Raw genomic sequence first — 18,689 nt, 5'->3', positions numbered from 1 at the left:
GACAATGTAATGGAATTTGATGCGACTGTCATACAAGTGAGAGGTTTAGCTAGCTATAAAACCAGGTTCAATCCACCATTTTCTACATTAGAAAATGCCTGTACCAAGTCAGGAATATGACAGTTGTTATCCATTCGTTTGATGTGTTTGGACTTTTGATTTTGCCTTTTGATTTTTGATTTTCCTTTTTGAATTTTCCTCGGAGTTCGGTATTTTTGTGTTTTTACTTTTTACTGTTCATACATTGTGACTTGAGAATACTTGTTGTTGTTTGTGACGCACAGGATGTTTTTTTTAACTTTTTAAATACGCTAGGGATGATAAGGATAAGCAGTGGACAAGAGAGTTACTTTAATGTTGTTGAAAGCAGAAATGGTCATTAATTGTGTGTATTCTGTTCTAAGATATGAATTCGTTTGAATGCCTGTGCAATCTTTGGTAAACCAAGATTTGTTTGACCTGATTATTAAATAGAAAGGATTAAATGCTGGTTAAATTTCAAAAAAGTTTGAACAATGTTTGTAGTTTAGTATAAATCAATTGGATGATTTTATGTCTAAACCTTGACCAACGACGTTTAATGAAACGCTTCATGGTTTCATATATTAATACTCATATGTCTTATTCAATGTAGGAAACAGTTGTTTACCTTTCTACATAAAAAATGCCTGCACCAAGTCAGGAATATGACAGTTGATATCCCTTCGTTTGGTGTGTTTTATCATTTGAATTAGTCATTTTATTAGGGACTTATCATTTTAAATTTTCATCGGAGTACAGTATTTTTGTGAATTTACCTTTTACTCATTTTCAAATCTCACTGTTCCGTTCGTATTCTATTTGTTACCTTTGTAACTTCTTAGTCGATTTAAGAGTTTTCAACATCGGTAAACGACTGCTGGTTTCGTTTATCAACAATATAATTCGTTTCCTGGAAATGATTTGAATTCATAAAAAGTAATATCACAAAATCCTGAACTCTGAGCAAAATTCAAAAACACATCAAACGAATGGATAACAACTGTCATTTTCCTGACTTGGTATTTGCATTTTCTTATGTAGCAAATGGTGGATTGAACCTGGTTTAATAGCTAGCTGAATCTCTCACATGTATGAATAAACGACTGCTGCCTACGTTTACCAAAAATGAAATTAGTTTCCTGGAAAATGATTTGACTTCATAACTCCGTTCTTAATAGATGATAATGCTTTCTTATACGATTCAGATATTTGGCTATTTTGAGATCCAAAACAAAATAAACAAATAATCCTTTATCAATCTTACAAAGTGAAACGAAGATATATCAAGCTTTCCTTTTTAAGAATATACTGCTTCAGTTTGTAATTGGTGACAAGAGGTATCCCGAAAATGTGGTATAAATGTCATTTGGAGCTCCGGACATTGCCGTTGTAGAGTTAACAGCCATATCTAAATGTACAGTGTCGTCGACTGATAGTTCGAGAGTAGCCGAGTTGCTGCCGCCTGCCCATCCATTAGAATGATGACCATACAGTGAGTCAATGTATTTATCTTTATGATAAAGGTCTATTAGTACCTCAGTATTTTTATCAGAGAGAGCATGGTAATGAAAAACGTAGACGCCATGAATTTTAGCTGTAAATACTCCTGTTGCCATATTAAAAACTCCGCCCTGGTTTGTCCATACTCTGTCAAATATCACGTTATTTGTCGTCAATCCAGTTTGGGTGCTATCTACATCTCGGGTTAGTCCAACGGAGAAAGCCGGAACTTGTCTATTGGTGCCTACTGATATATAAATAAAATTAATTTTCTAATTATAATATTTTCAGATTGGAATATATTCTTTCAAAACTCATCAGTACATTGTACAGCGTTGAATAATAAAATTGAAAAGACATTTGTTCAGATACACAGAAAGAGGTACAGCTAAACACTTCTGCATTACGTTTGTATGCACGTAATACTTTTTGTGTGTCCAATAATGTAAAATATGACAAACTTAATTATTCAACATCATATTGTAATGATTGACATTAAACCAACACTTTACATTTCTAATTTGGCAATTGCATATTTTCGGATTGAAATAGATGATTGTTATGTACCTAGGAGTAAACATTAGCTATTTACCTGATGCAGGTGCACCATGTAGAGCAGGCGAAATCAGAAAAGCAGAAAAGGTCGCATACAGTTGTTCATCTGATGCATCTCCATATATTATGACTGTATTTCCGGGTTTTCCATTCACTGAAATTTTATCTCCAGCGTGCAGATCTAAAATTGCACTGTTACCATGATCTGCATACGTACTAGGTGCCGCTCCAAAAGCAGAATTTATGTACTTATCATTATGATACAAGTCCAACCACATTGTCTGTCAAAAAATAATAAAAAATAAGTGAACCTCAGTGACATAATCAAAATTCAATTACCATTATTAGACTACAGATTTTGTATATGTTATATTTCTGTGTAATTTATATGTGCTTGTGTTTGGGTGTATTTAATCATTATTATTAGTTTTCCCTTTTTTTAATTCCTCGTTTATTTGATTGTTTTATGTACGTTTGATTTAAAATGTCTTTCTTGCCTCACAATATACAATAAGACATCAACTGATCTTAACAAAATCAAAAACGGTCACGCGGTTGTATAAAAAATCATTATCATTTCAAGATTTCATCATAGCAAGTAAGCATTAGATCGTATAGCGAGAGTTTTAGTTGTTAACATTGCACGTTCATTTACTGGACTTGTACGAACACTTAGGGTTTCGTTCCTTCAAGCATATATGTTCTAATTTATACACATGAAATTTTAAATCCTGCCTTTTAAGAACGATACAAAAGACTTTTCGCAATATTAAACAAACAAACCTCTCCAAGTTCCGCAAGCGCATGGTAATGAATCATATAAAGTCCTGTTACTGATACTGTAAACACTCCCGTATTTGGATCATAGCCATTTCCGACATTGGTAAATATTTTATCATAGATAACACGATCACCATTTAAAGTCACATTGTGGGTTAGAGAAACGCAAAACGCTATTTTGTCTGACGAAGCAGCTGCAAAAAAAAGAAGAAAATATATCTAGATACTTGCATTCAATCGGATATCCTTAACATTTATCTGTTTCAATTGGTAATGAAAAAAATAATAATCCACATCTTGGTATCTAGTTCATGCCGTTTAGATATATAAATAGCAAAATCATATGTCGGCACAAAGTATTCAAACTGACTTATTTACTTGACTGTACCAATATTTTGACTATTTTATCTATTGTATCTGTTTATTTAACGCATCAATGTAAATATAACGGAATTTGATGAGACTGTCATTAAAGTGAGAGTGTTAGCGCTATAGGACCAGGTTTAATCTACCATTTTCTACATTTGAAATTGCCTGTACCAAGTCAGGAATATGACAGTTCTTGTCCATTTGTTTTTGAGTCGTTTTGTTATTTGATTTTGCCATGTGATTATGGACTTTCCGAATTGATTTTCTTCTAAGTTCAGTATATTTGTGATTTTCTTTTTATGTCGTTTTTAGTTGGGAGTAAAATAAAGGCTTGTTCAATTCTTTCGTCCGGCTGAAATAAATAGGCTACTCTTAGTTATCGATGATTTTCCAACCCTGTAAAATGATTAAGAAAAGAAAAACCAAAGCCATCAAAAACTGAGAGAAACTGATAAATTCTATAAGTAGCGAAACCAGTAAGTCTCAAGTATGAAACCATGATATCTTTGAGTGACTTTGTAATCTCTCATCGCTTATCGAATACAAGTTGTCATACAATTTTTTCATTTCACAAGTCATATGACAAGGTCACTTATGGAGCCATTGGGACTATTGACGTTTCCGTATCCCTGAGTTTATCTTCCGCTCAATGTCATCGTTTTGTGAATTTGTGATATACCGGTAATTTGTGGTCTTGTATTTTTTGTCTTTCTATCTTGGTAACAATATATTTCATCTTATTTGACAGGGGCTTTTCTGATGATCTCTATTTATTCTTATTCAAACAAAACAGTTTCAAGTTAACAATTCCAATAATAAAATTAACGGTACCAATTTTCTTGCACCAGATGCACATTTCGACAATACATGTCTCTTCAGTGATGCTCGTGGCCAAAATATTTGAAATCCAAAGCTTATATAAAAGATGACGAGCTATAATCTAAAAGGTCCAAAAAGTATAGCCAAATCCTTAAAAGGAATCAGAGCTTTGCATGAGGGAGATACATTCCTTAATTTATAATAATTTCTAATATTTTGTAACAGCAAAATTTAATACCACAAAAAATCCGTACTTTCATGTCAGTACCGAAGTACTGGCTACTGAGCTGGTGATACCCTCGGGGACTAATAGTCCACCAGCAGAGGCATCGACCCAGAAGGTAGTGATAAAATTAACGGTACCAATTTTCTTGTATCAGAAGTGCATTTCGACAATACATGTCTCTTCCTTGATTTATAATAATTTCTTATATTTTAATTTATAAAATGATTGTTTTTACCTGTCGTTTCAGGAACCACCAGTTCGCCACTGAATGTTGTATAAACTTCATCAGCAGCACCATAAATCCAGTTATTGTAATCATCAACGGCCTTCACAAAAATAAGATCCCCCTTTTGTAGTTCTAGGATAACGGTGTTACCTCCATCTGACCAGTCATTAAAGGTATACGCATATATTGATACGATATATTCTTTGTTTTTATAGAGGTCCATCCATATTTCCTCGTCATTCCTGCTAAGTGCGTGGAAATGGAAAGAATAAATGCCCGGAGTTTGTACTTGAAACTTTCCGTCACCGGTGAAGACGGCGTTGATCACTGTAATATTTCTGTCAAATGGTATGATTTCGCCTTTTGTCAAGTGTGAATGTGAAGCAAGACCTTTTGTGAATGCAACAGCATCATTAGCAGAATAAACTATAAAAGAAGTAATAGTATCAAAGTAAACGCTGGTATTTTAAAAGTATTCGTTTTACCTAATTTAACTTTGTAAAAAGGTATTTGCTTAAATGTCATTGTTTATATCAGAAAAATTAACATTTGTTCTCAATATTTAATAACTCTTAGAAAACACGAATAAAAAAATCACACAACTACACATAATTACCGTATAAAAATTAAAGGTAAGGTAGTTAATGGAATTTGATAAAACTAGTAGTTATTTCAATCATTAAGAGCTTTTAAACCCGCAAAACGTGTCTAATAGTTAATCAAAAATCGTCTACCTTGCACTTCGAATATATTTCCAAGTAAAACTGCCGGTGGAATTTTAAGAATTTTTGTTTTATTTTTTTCTATCCAAACTCTTTCATCTTTTATGAACTATGAAATCTTACCCGTTGCAATACTAACAGCGATACAAATAACAAACAACATCATGATCTATAAGTTTTAGCACAAATGCTTGCAATGAGAAATATGACCTTATGTCTTTCTAAATATATACTATCTTATCTGTGAAAATTGATTTAAGGTCAAACTACAACCAGTTCCAAGGCCCAAAAGATGTGAAACTAGTATGGAAGTGTAAGAATACCGTTCTGTACAACAACACGTCCAAACATATAACATGCAAAGTCTAGACTAGGTGGAAAAGATAGGAGAATTTGTAAATAAAGCAAAAAAAATGAAACGGGGATTTTTTATTTCACCCCCTGCTTCTTTCTTATAGACCTTTAAAAAAATAATGAGTCTATCCATCATGCTCGTTTAAACTAAAGAAAACTTATACATTTTTCTTTTTGAAAGCTTTGTGATTTTAAACCCATCAATTCAACCGACATTTGTTCCTAGATGTGAGTCGTAAAATGAGACATGCTAAACTGTATCAGTTGTAACTTTAGTCCCAAGTTAAATGGGATACATGTGTTTATTATGGTCCCGAAACTCATAAATTATTAATGAGAGAACATTGTCTAAATAGCGATGTTAATTTCTTGTCTTTCGTCCTAAAAAGTTATGTATGAAGTTAGCCTTATATCAGCTTATATGTAATGCTGTTATTTTAATGCTATATTTAACATTGCTATAAAAGCGGGAGGTTTAGCATGCCACAACACCAGATTCAATCCACATTTTGTTTTCTTCAAATGTCCTGTACCAAGTCAGGAAAATGGTCACTGTGTGTGTTAAATTTTAATGTTTTGTTTCTGTTGTGTCGTAGTTTTCCTCTTATAATTGATGTGTTTCTCTCAATTTAGTTTGTAACCCGGATTTGTTTTTTCCTCAATCGAGTTATAAATTTCGAACAGCGGTATACTTCTGTTGCCTTTATTTATATGAATAAAAATAAGTGCACAGTTACTTCCAATTGAAATATCGATTGACTTCAAACGTAAATTAGCTGTCAGTTTCAGATACCTTTTCTTAACTACAATGATTCTTTTTCAAAGTACGATCTATATCTTCCTATGACAAGTTATTATAGCGTTCTTCATGCTATATTTAACATTGCTAATTCTATATTTAACATTGCTATAAAAGCGGGAGGTTTAGCATGCCACAACACCAGATTCAATCCACATTTTGTTTTCTTAAAATGTCCTGTACCAAGTCAGGAAAATGGTCACTGTGTGTGTTAAATTTTAATGTTTTGTTTCTGTTGTGTCGTAGTTTTCCTCTTATAGTTGATGTGTTTCTCTCAATTTAGTTTGTAACCCGGATTTGTTTTTTCCTCAATCGAGTTATAAATTTCGAACAGCGGTATACTTCTGTTGCCTTTATTTATATGAATAAAAATAAGTGCACAGTTACTTCCAACTGAAATATCGATTGACTTCAAACGTAAATTAGCTGTCAGTTTCAGATACCTTTTCTTAACTACAATGATTCTTTTTCAAAGTACGATCTATATCTTCCTATGACAAGTTATTATAGCGTTCTTCATCGGTAACTAGAGCAAGTTCTAAAAAAGGAATAACAAAAATATCGAACTCAAAAATGTAAATTCAAGGGTGTAGAAAATAAAAACTGGCCAAAAGCTTTACATCTTTCTTTAAAAAAGTCCACACCACCTGTTTAGAAAACTTTGAAATAACTCTACAGAACCACCCAAAGATCTTTGCAACATAAATCATCCTGCATGTAACAATTTCTGTACAGGAACGACAAATCGTATATAAACATGTGTCAGGGTTAAATATGAATTTGTTTGCATGATATGATGTTATGAACATGTTTTCTGCTGAAGTTCAAGGTAATTTGTGAAACAGTGATAAGACATTAAATCAAGAACATGTATATAAGATAACATTTGAAGTTATTTCAAAATGACAGAACTGAAATAGTCATGTACATTTTCTAAAATGTTACAATGAGAGATTAATATTTTGCTGTTTTGGGCATAATAATCATGCACTACATGTTACATCTGAAGAAAACCGACATGACAATATTAAAAGTTTGACTTATAATACAGATATAATAGACTGCTAAAATTATTATTCCAAATGTTTTTTTTTATATTCTTATGTATCAGCAAAGAAGCTACTTATGTTGTTTACAAATTTCTTAAAGAAAAACATTTTTTTTATTTTATATAGTTTTGCAGGTTATTGATAGATTCAGTTGTATACTACGTTAGAAAATGGATAAAGAGAAAGCTAGATTCACCAAAATAGGACACATTCTCCTCAAAACAAACAAACCCACTACATAATATAGTTTTATATGCAAAAATAACTTATAACAATGTCTATTTAAAGAACTTAGGAGAATTCAAAAGAGCAAAACTGAGATATATGCATGCCTCTACATCATTCACGAAAGAAGAGATTAAAAAAAAATACAAATACGTCAATCATTCCTTTGTATCTATGATGAGTTTATTTGAAATAAGAAAAATAAAGGACGATAAAAATATCTCGTCTCGTCTATATATGTACAATAGCCTAACTTCATAAAAGGCCTTATAAATAACCAAATGGTGCCGGAATGTCAATATTCTCTAATCTTATTCGAAAGTTAATATTATCATTCATTAAATAGAAACAGATTTTCTTCAGATCTATTGGGATTACCAGGAGTGTCAATCAGATATGCATTTAAAACAAAGAACTAGCCGAAAATCTTCTATCATAATTTTTGCAATTTGTAGTAGTATCAAAAAACTTAATGTGTCTACACTTTAAAATGCTAGTCCCGATTTTTATAGACAGCATAAATACGTGATGAGTTTGGTGGATTGATAAAAAATATAGTTGGTACTATCATGGATACAAATTATGCACCCCTAGTGATAGACTTGATATGATACCCATATACAGGAGAATTCATACCAAACAAAAAGAAATAAAAAAAAACTTGAAAAGTTCTTTAATTTCATTTGCAGATATCATAAAGATGTCTTGTGACTCACCAACCTGCATTTCACTATCTGTTCGCATCTATTACATCCTTTTGAACTTGTGTTTAACTTACCCGACTACAATAATCATATCTTAATTTGTTTTCCAGATAGTGAAACAGAAAGATGACTTTAAACAAAAATATATGCCTTACGTGATGATTTCAACTTTCAAATAGTCAACTTTCCATTTTTACCAGTAGCCTACTCTACGGGCCAGCGTATGGTCTTTATATATCTAAGTTGAAAACATTTATATTATATTCGCGCATGTTCACACTTCATTTGCAAGGATGAGATCTTTATACAACAAAAATTATGACAAAGAACGACTAAAATGGACACTAAATAATTTTTACAATGATCAGCACGAAATGTTTAACCGATAGCATATTACTCACTACCGACATGATTACACAGTCATTAACCTTAAGATTCCAGAATAGGCGTCTGATCTGTTGTTTAATTGATTGTGTCCTTTGTCAGATTGTGAAATTTAGTGTGAACGCATGGCGAGTGATGCATGCTTAGCAGTAGAGGCCTACTGGTCTCGCTCCAGTGAGAAGTGAATGCGATTCCCAAAGTTTTCGTTTGTAAACCTGACTTCACTCATTAATTGATTTCAAGTTGTTAGATTTGATTGTTGATAAACTACTGTTGTCTTAATTTGTATTGTTTTACTGTCATTTAAAGTATACAGTATAATTATTTAGTATGGACAGTTTTTAAATTGTATACGGCCATAAAACATACCACGGGCCAAATCAATTAGTGTATGCATGAATGCAATATATTTGGAAAAAATGCGTAAAATTAAGTGACTACGCGAAATCCTAATATAAAGTATCATTTTCGAATTACATTAAGTCGGCGTAATAATCTGGATAACGAGATTTGTTTCTGTACGAGAAGCCCTGCTGCCTTGCCAGTATGGTTTAAAGGCTGGAGAATATAATGGTGAGTGAATACCCTATGGAAAGATGACAAACAATTGGATAGATATCATTTTTTCAGTTTTGGTTTTGGTTCAAGATCGAAAATTGGAGAGTCAGTCTTTCTAACACCCAACTTATAGAATATCCTTTCGTTCCATATAATATGCAGCTAGTAAGACACGATCACTCAGGTTTAGACTACTCTAAAGAAATTTGTAGGTTTTAGTCCGTGACCGTGTTATTATCCCTGTGTAAGGTCGGGATGATAAGGAACCAATAGAGCCATTTTCGTGGTAGATATTCAGAATGATGTTTGCTTTATGTTTTGCTGCTATCATAGCAGTAGGTAAGTGATTTTCTTGTCAAAAACCATATACCTTAAACCAACTTATTTTCGCGAACATATATAATTTTGGAACTTTCGCAAGTAAAACAATAAGCCATATAGATCATCACAAATATGTCAAAATTGAACTTTCCCTTATTCATCTTCATCAAGTAATTTTTTTAAATTAAATCGATGTGAAATGGGATAGAATGGGCTAACCGCGAAATAAAGTATCAGCGAAAATAAGTTGGTTTACAAAAAAATTGTACGATATATATACAACAAATAAGCAGCGACCTATGAAATCAAGTATTTATTATACAACTCGCATATTCATTGAAAGTATGTTTTATTCATTTTTATGTACTTTACATATAATTTTTATTTCAAACACTCATGTAAAGTAAAATCACAAAAAAACTGAACTCCGAGGAAAATTCAAATGTAAAAATCAAATGATAAAACACATTAAACGAATGAGCAACAACTGTCATATTCCTGACTTGGTACAGGCATTTTCATATGTAGAAAATGGTGGATTGTACCTGGTTTTATAGCGCTTAACCTTTCACTTGTATGACAGTCGCATCAAACTCTTTTATTTACAGCGATGCGTGAACAAAACAGACATAATAGGTAAAATAGTCAAAATATGGTAATAGCAGTCATCACTGTGTTACATTCTCAAAACAAACAAATACTTTTGTTTATTTTTTAGCAATTGTCTCAACGCTCTGCAAAAAGACTGTTTATTAAAAGACCGGACGCTTACGTTAACGTATCAACACATAACTGTAACACTGGATCTTGCATTCTAGATATTCTCCGCTTTTGTTGTTTATCCTTGCAAATGTCAGTAAACGATTGTTTTTCAATTAGATGTGTCATGGCTGTAGCAGACTTTTTTTATATAAATTGTCAATGTAATACTGCAGGTTATTTACAATATGCTTTCAGTGATTTAATGATTAATATTTTTAGAAAAATTCTTTGGAAATCACATAACCTATGTTTAAAACTGTAAGATCAGCTAATTAGGCGATGTGTTTTTACGGTCTTCCAACCTTTGGCTTCTCTAGTATGTACAGTAAGGACAGGTTTATAGTAAAAAAAATCGTTGCCAATGTAGTAAATTCCAGGTTTTAACTCTTTTAGTCTTTGTCTTTTTTTTAAAATTCATTGTAATTCTAAAGCTGCAGAATATTCACCTTTTTGCTACATTATCATAGGTTGGTAGTATACAGTGTATGATTCAAAGTATTGCGTATCCATATTATCCTTGGAAGAACGAAAACCGCATAATGCAATAATACCTGAATTGGCAATTAATTTAGTTGTCTATATATACGGGTCAACTAATCAATTCTGCATGTTTATCTAATATAAAAAAATGAGTTTGGAATATGCATTTCAAATTTATTCACTTCCATAAATATGCTATAAAATGTTCACCATGATATTTTTTACTCTCACAAAGCAGGTCACTTACGCACAATAGGAATGTATCATTTCGTCCTCGGAAGCTCCCTCTATAAATCCTAAAATACAGCGATTTCGATATTAATGATCAACAACAATCAAGTGATGTAATGAAATGAAAAGCGGCTTTGTGAAAAAACAACGGTAACACTCTACTTCGTCAGACGAATCGGTCATTCTTATCGGCAGCTGTTAGGAAGCTTTCTACAGTTTTCATGGACAATGTAATTAGGCCACCATTTCAGAACTCCTGTCTTATCGTTGTGTGCTATAAATACAAAGGTATAAGATTAAGCGTCGATTATTGGCACATCAGTTCCAATCTTAGTTAGAATTCTGCCTTTGCGAGAAAATTAAACAATTAATGCTATATATTTACACATCGTGTATTAGTAGAAACATTTATTCTTCTAGTTGATAGTCGGAACTTTCGTTTCTACATTTACAAAAATGAATTAATCGGTTAATAAATTGTGACTTATTTATCTCATTGACCTATTAACAACGGGAGAATGGTTGTATTATTTAGAATTTTTACAAGTTAGTTTGAAGGGAATGTGACAGATCAAATTATTATCATGTCGGCTTAACATTTGAAAATTCACTAACAAAAAACATACCTCACTGATATAAAATTTGTATATAACGATCTAGATAGGCAAAAAGAGAGCTTTGAGCGTATATAAAACTGGTTCGTACCACTGCCATACAAGTGAGAGGTTAAACTAGCTATATAACCGGGTTAAATTCACCATTTTTTAAATAAGAAAATGCCTGTACCAAGCCAGGAATATGACAGTTGTTATCCATTCGTTTGATGAGTTTGATCTTTTGATTTTACCATTTATTTAAGGATTTTCTGTTTTGAATTTTCCTCGGAGTACGGTATTTTTGTTATTTTACTTTTTTTCAAATGTGCATCAAAGAGAACTTTCCCCAAATCGTTAATAATATTCTTCACAATTTTGCAGTAGCATTTCTTTTAACCCCACCACAATGTCTGTCTATCCAAAAGTCATGCCATCTGGACCATGTGTTGTTCATTGTTGTTTTGTCTTTGTATGTATGAACAAGGACAATGCTCCCTGTAGAAGACCGTAGTTCGTCTTATATTTGTTTACTTTTACAAATTGTGACATGCATGTAGAGTTGTCTCGTTGGCACGCATACCACATCTTCTCATATCTATGTATATCTGTTTTTGATTTAGTCTTTTTAAGAAGTGGGTTGTGAGTGGTTGGTGTGGTCTGTTGCACTTATTGATATTTTCTAACGATTCCTGTTATTCCATTTAATATATTATCCATTGTTGATTCAATATCAGAGGGAATCGAAACTAAATCCATATCCCAAAACAATTTTTTTTGCACATTGTTATGTACACACTTACTGATTGGTTATACGATGGAGATTTTCAAAATGATAGCTACATGTCAATATTAAACTATGTATGCTTAATGCAACGATAACTTTGGAATCTTCAAAAGATAATTTTTCTGATTAAGGAATTGAGACATTTTCGTCGAAGATTGCATTCAATATAACAATGTTTTTTAAACACCCAAGTATATCGAAGGCGTTATGGAAGAAGTGTATGATGAGACATTTTTAATAGAATGCTAAAATTATGGCAAATATTTGCTTTAAGTTTGAGATTCATACATGTATGGTTTTGAAACATCATCTGTCAATTTAAAAACATTGAAAAATCTAAATATTTTTAGTTTCTTTTGAATTAAATTATTAAGGACATATTCTTTTAATTCAAATAGCAAAACGTGGATTTATATTTTGTAGCAGGTATTATAATAAGTATCTTTGAAAGCGATGTTATAACAGATCGAATATTTCAAAATTTTATCATAATATTTTTTAAATACACTTCGTTTTGAGGTTCCTTTTTTTTTGAAGATTTTAAAATACAATAGGTACGGTACATAAACAGTCCATTTCGAACTTTTTTATACTTAACACGAGGTAATACAAAAACTCATATCTTTCATTTACTCAAACTATATTTGTTTTCAGTTCAGAGTGGTGAAAGCGATGTCGTGGCATTTACCAAAGGTTTGGTGGCCCATGCACATCTAACACAAGGTGACATAGTAACCTATAACAAGGACATTACAAACATCAATTCCGTGTTTACAAGCGATGGGAAATTCCAAGTCCAAGTACCAGGCATTTATTCCTTTCATTTCTACTCCTTAAGTAGAAGCGATTCTGAGATTTGGTTGGAGTTTCGTAAGAATGAGGACTACGTTGCTTCTATTTATGCCTACACAGCTAGTGATTGGGCTGATGCTGGTAACACCATAGTACTGGAATTACAGGCTGGTGATACGATCTTCGTCAAAGCTGTGGAGGATTATGACAACTCCTTATATGGGGCAGCTGGTGAAATCTACACTACTTTCACAGGAGAACTCATGTTTTCTGAAGCATCTGGTTAGTAGAACGACATTTTATAAATAATTTACATTTATTTATTTTGTTTTGGGGAAGAATGTTATCATTTTTTCTTCCTTTTCGTGTTCCCTTTTTCGTCGTGTATAGATACTCTCCATTGTTTATCTATTATAAATGGCTATGTTCTTTCACTCGAATTTTCTTCTGTTTATCGTCTGTAATAATACCAGTGCATATCTATATTTTAACGGGTTAATCTTATTGCAGAGGAGAATTGGTGTGATCGGGTTAAGACTTCTATTTTCAATACAGAATTTCAGAGCAGATGAAACCATATAAGATCAAAGAACACTAGCCTAGAATGGGTTAATTGTTACAACTGGAAAATTGTGATTAAAAGAAAGTACGGGTGCAATATTCTTGTTCAAAAGGTCTTTGCAGAATTTACACTAAAAGAGGGACGAAAGATACCAAAGGGACAGTCAAACTCATAAATCTAAAACAAACTGTCAAAGCCATGGCTAAAATTGAAAAAGACAAACAGACAAACAATAGTACATATGACACAACATACACTAAAGTATGATTAAATATTAAACATTTACTTTAAAAATAATTGTCGCTTATTACATTATTAATACTTGTGGACATATACATTTGTAGGTGTTGCAAACCCTATTGCATTTTCTGCCGGGCTCACGAAAAACATCTCATTACCAAGCGGAACCAATGTCATGTATGATAAAATTATAACAAATGCTGGCAATGGTTTTGATCAAACTACCGGAGATTTCGTGGTCCCACAAGATGGCACCTATATGATTCATTATAACTCTTTGTCAGAATTAGGAATGGTATGTTTGAGTTTATTTTTATACATCTAAGATGATACTTAAATCTGTACTTTAATAGTTATCAAAAGTACCAGGATTATAATTTAATACGCCAGACGCGCGGTTCGTCTACATAAGACTCATCAGTGACGCTCAGATCAAAATAGTTGTAAAGCCAGACAAGTACAAAGTTGAAGAGCATTGAGGACCCAAAATTCCAAAAAGTTGTGCCAAATACGGCTAAGGTAATCTATTCCTTAGTTTTTCGAAAAATTCAATGTTTTGTCACAGGAAATTTTAAAAAAAATGGTTCAAAAGAGAGGAAGGAAATATTTTGTTTCATCTTAAATCAGAATGGACGAAAAAACACCTTAAGTAGATCAACTCATCATAGATACCAGGATTGAAATTTAGTATTTACGTCAGACACGCGTTTCATCTACAAAAAAATCATCAGTGAGACTAAAAAAAAGTTAAAAAGGCCACGGAGCATGATTTCTACAAAACAAAAAAGGTAGTGAAAACTTTATTTTCGAAAGAAAAACAAATAAAAATGTATACGAAACCATTAGTCAATCAGTTGCTGACATTATACATGCAAGACGAAACTATATCAGTTACTAAGGTATCCTTAGGAACACTCTACTGAAATTATACACGCAAGCTTAAGAGTAACCTATATAAGTTAAACTTGGTACAATTTTACAGAATTAATAGAGTAGAAAAAAATGTTTACCACTTCTTATTTGATATCTTGTCTATTCATGCACAACATATTATTCAACACTTGCCAACATTGGACGAACGAAGTGTTGATAAATTGAATACTTACCCTTCTTGAAATTTCTGATCAAGCTGCTCATCATTTACAGCATTCAAAATAACTGATCCGATTTACCCTTTAGGAGATAATTTAAGAATGATGTTATTACTTAATTTAAATGCCTATTTATTCTACCACAATGTATCGCTACGCATAATACACGTGTGGTGCTATATATAATGACAATGTCTCTCTCTTTTTAAAAGAAGACCAGTTGTGTTATGTTTACTTGTATGGAAGGATGCTTTACTCACAGATTATGCTTGTCAAACGTTCTGGTCTTTTTTGTACTGAATTAATCTTTTTAGGAAATGTGGTTGGAACTCTATCTTAATGATCAATATATCAACTCCGCATATGGACAAGCTCCCCATACATGGGCAGATGCAGGAAACAGTGCCATATTGGACATGAAATCAGGGGACCGATTAAGGGTGAGAGGGAGAAAAGGAGAAAACATTGTCCTCTATGGACAGCCAGATGAGATTTATTGTATCTTTTCTGGTGTCATGTTGACAGCTAAGAACGCTCCAGCAGCAGGTAAAGATTTTGTTACGGTCTTTTTATTATATTTTAACTAAAATTGAGAATCAAAATGAAATTTGTCAAATAGACAAAAACAAAACCCACGAGCAGCTGAATGCCACCAATGGGTCTCCAACACAGCGATAAAATCCAGCACCCGTAAGCTACCTCAGCTGTCTTCTAAATAAAAATATTTACTATTTCAGTCAAAATGGACGTCAAACCAAAAGATATAAATGAACTAAAATTAAACAAGATAACATGCAAGTTTTATAAGCAATTATGACATTTTGAATATTTAGACTATACAATATCAATTTAATATGAAGGTTAATTATATGTACATCTTATTCAGGTGCAAATGCGGGGCAAATACAAGCATTTGCTGCAGGTCTGACAAAAAATCAAAACAATGGCGTAACAACTACTAAAGTTACGTGGGACAAAGTATTCACAGACCATGGTGACAATTTCAATCAAACAAATGGCGTCTTCACCGCTAAAGTTTCTGGTGTGTATGTTTTCAACTACCATGGTATGGGACAACAAGATGAGGAGGTTTGGTTGGAACTATACCATAATTACGTCTACGTTAATTCTCTTTATGGACATGCAACTCATGGTTGGGCTGGTGGCAGTAATTCCGCTGCACTTTATGTGGCGCAAGGTGATACTGTCTATGTGGATATGAAAGACCATTCAACGAAAATGTTCGGAGATGCTGATCAAATTTATTGTACATTTTCTGGATATCTTCTAGCACCTATGGTTAAGGGAAGTCCAGTTGTTGGATAACTTAAGATAAATAAATTATTTTGACAACTTTTGGATGTCTTTTAATGATGCATATGACAAGCTAGGCTCAAGAAAGAAACCAAAATTTCTCTACCGTGTTCAACATTGGTTTGCATCTCTTGAGTGAACATTGTAGTTCTGACGTTATATAAGTTTACCGATAAATAGTATTTTTAAAAATCTCCGATTTACTTAATTCCCAATATACCACAACTTCATGTGTCTATTCTATGAGATACTTTAGACGTATCGATATCATATCATAAAATAATGACTTGATACAGGACTTTTCTTATTTTATAACTAGTGGATTCAACCTGGTCTTATGGCTAGCTAAAAATCTCACTTGTATGACAGTCGTATCAAATTATTGTGTAACCGATTGTGTCCTATCATGATTGTTACTTTTTCACTGATTGCTGGTTCCTATTTTAGACGATGCAGCAGGAGACTCTGTCCATGTCCTTAATTATTTTTTTTTACGTTTTATTTTTTTTTTTGGGGGGGGGGGGGGGGGGGGGGTTAAGGTTATTTTATATCTTAGATCTTGTTACGACTTTTAATATTTGAACATCGATACAATACTGTTGAATCAAATTTACGTTAATTGGGTATTTTCTCAAGGTCGAAGACATTTATTTTCACTCAAGCAACTAGATCTTCGTGACGTGAGTGTCCATACCAAGGTTAATTTCCTAAGTATATGCAGTTATTTTAACATTGATAAAATCGAACCTCGGTGGTTCTGAGTAAGTACAGAGACTAGGCCTGAGGTTTGTGAATAATATGATCGATTGTTTGATTTTCAACGCCACTTTAGGAAATGACAAGTACTACCTTGTAAAAACCACAATCTTCCTCTTTTTCTCGAATGTGACCTACCGAATTGGTACTTACTTGAGCAACACGACGGGTGCAACATGTGGAGCATGATCTACTTACCCTTCCGGAGAACATGAAATGACCTCGGTTTAAAGGAGGGTTTGGAATCATCAGTCTTCCTGGGGTTTTTTTTGTTGGTTTTTTTGTGTACTGTTTTTCTTTTAATCTTTTTCTGTATTTTGCATGGCATTGTCAGTGAGTTTGAGATTTTTTTATTCTCATTTATGAAAAATACATCCTACATACATAAGAAACTTATGTTCTTTGACAATCAATCTGAACTTTACAATCTTTAATCTGATGACGTCACTTTGACTTATTTGAAAGATGTCCTTGATCATCGGCATTCTTTGGAAGTCACTTAGAGAATGTACATTATACACGAAATGCTCATTCATCATAAAGAGTTAACACATTGTTTATTGTTGCATTTTATGATTTGCATATATATATATAAAAAATGAAATATATGAATTTAAGTCAAGTTCTTTAAATTTGATTTAACAGCTTACAACACCAAAAGACCTCTATTAATATGTATATATATCAGTTATAATTAACAATGTTATTTATAGATTATCGTTGATCATCTCAACGAGATTGATTTTCTCGCTTGAGCTGGTACAGCGAAAGTGAGAAAAGCAATCGAGTTGAGATGACCAATGATAATCTGTTTATCGCTATTTTACCTATGACGACGTTGTCAATTTCATGTCAATATCGTTAGCAACGCTACGTGGCCTCCTTAGTTTCTAGTGATATTTTTTTCATCTCAAGCGAGAAGCATGATATGAAAATTATCACAAAAAAAGATCAAAGGAAGAAAAAAAGAAGTTAGCAATATTCCTTAACTTAAAACTGTCCATTTTAAAGATGCTGTTTTCTCACTAAATAATTCCAAACTGGGTGACTATGTTAAACGCATCTATACCATCGAACTAGAGATAAAGGATACTATATCTATACTATTAAACGAGAAGACCTCATTTCGGTTGTCGCTTCTCTTCTTTCCAGAATAAATTAATCATCATACTTCTGTGTCCTATGTGTACAGTGCATAATCGCATTTGTCATCCATTCATATGATTATTCAGATTGAGTTATTTTGGGTGAAAAAGGAGAAAAAAAACGTCTGGATATGTTTCCGTCATTGGGCGAAATTTAAGTCAGATTAGACTTCCGGTTTGCGTTTTTCTGTATACTTTGAAAATACATTAATACTACGAATACAGTGTATTTTCTGTCTTATATCCGTCATATGACGAAATTTAAGTCAGATTAGACCTCGGTTTGCGTTTTTTTTTACTTTGAAACAAATACATTATACTACG

At 32.6% G+C, this 18,689-nt stretch overlaps 2 protein-coding genes across 2 annotated transcripts; one reads left to right on the top strand and one right to left on the bottom strand.

The window, feature by feature from the left end:
* Positions 1–1,259: 1,259 nt before the first annotated feature.
* On the bottom strand, positions 1,260–5,428 carry LOC134723298 (uncharacterized). Its single transcript, XM_063586917.1, has 5 exons — positions 5,342–5,428; positions 4,506–4,922; positions 2,860–3,050; positions 2,114–2,357; positions 1,260–1,768 (listed from the first exon to the last, which is right to left on the bottom strand). Exons 1-5 carry the CDS (start codon positions 5,382–5,384, stop codon positions 1,335–1,337), a joined length of 1,329 nt encoding a protein of 442 aa, XP_063442987.1. The 5' UTR covers positions 5,385–5,428; the 3' UTR covers positions 1,260–1,334.
* Positions 5,429–9,529: 4,101 nt separating this feature from the next.
* LOC134723297 (uncharacterized) lies at positions 9,530–16,565 on the top strand. The gene is made up of 5 exons (XM_063586916.1): positions 9,530–9,630; positions 13,120–13,539; positions 14,164–14,354; positions 15,465–15,696; positions 16,037–16,565. Exons 1-5 carry the CDS (start codon positions 9,591–9,593, stop codon positions 16,474–16,476), a joined length of 1,323 nt encoding a protein of 440 aa, XP_063442986.1. The 5' UTR covers positions 9,530–9,590; the 3' UTR covers positions 16,477–16,565.
* Positions 16,566–18,689: the final 2,124 nt, after the last annotated feature.

The sequence above is a fragment of the Mytilus trossulus genome, chromosome 6 (genome assembly GCF_036588685.1).
Source record: "Mytilus trossulus isolate FHL-02 chromosome 6, PNRI_Mtr1.1.1.hap1, whole genome shotgun sequence".
NCBI classification, from domain to species: Eukaryota; Metazoa; Mollusca; class Bivalvia; order Mytilida; family Mytilidae; genus Mytilus; species Mytilus trossulus.
The sequence above is the reverse complement of the archived record's forward strand: the minus strand, read 5'-3'. Positions and strand labels throughout refer to the sequence as shown.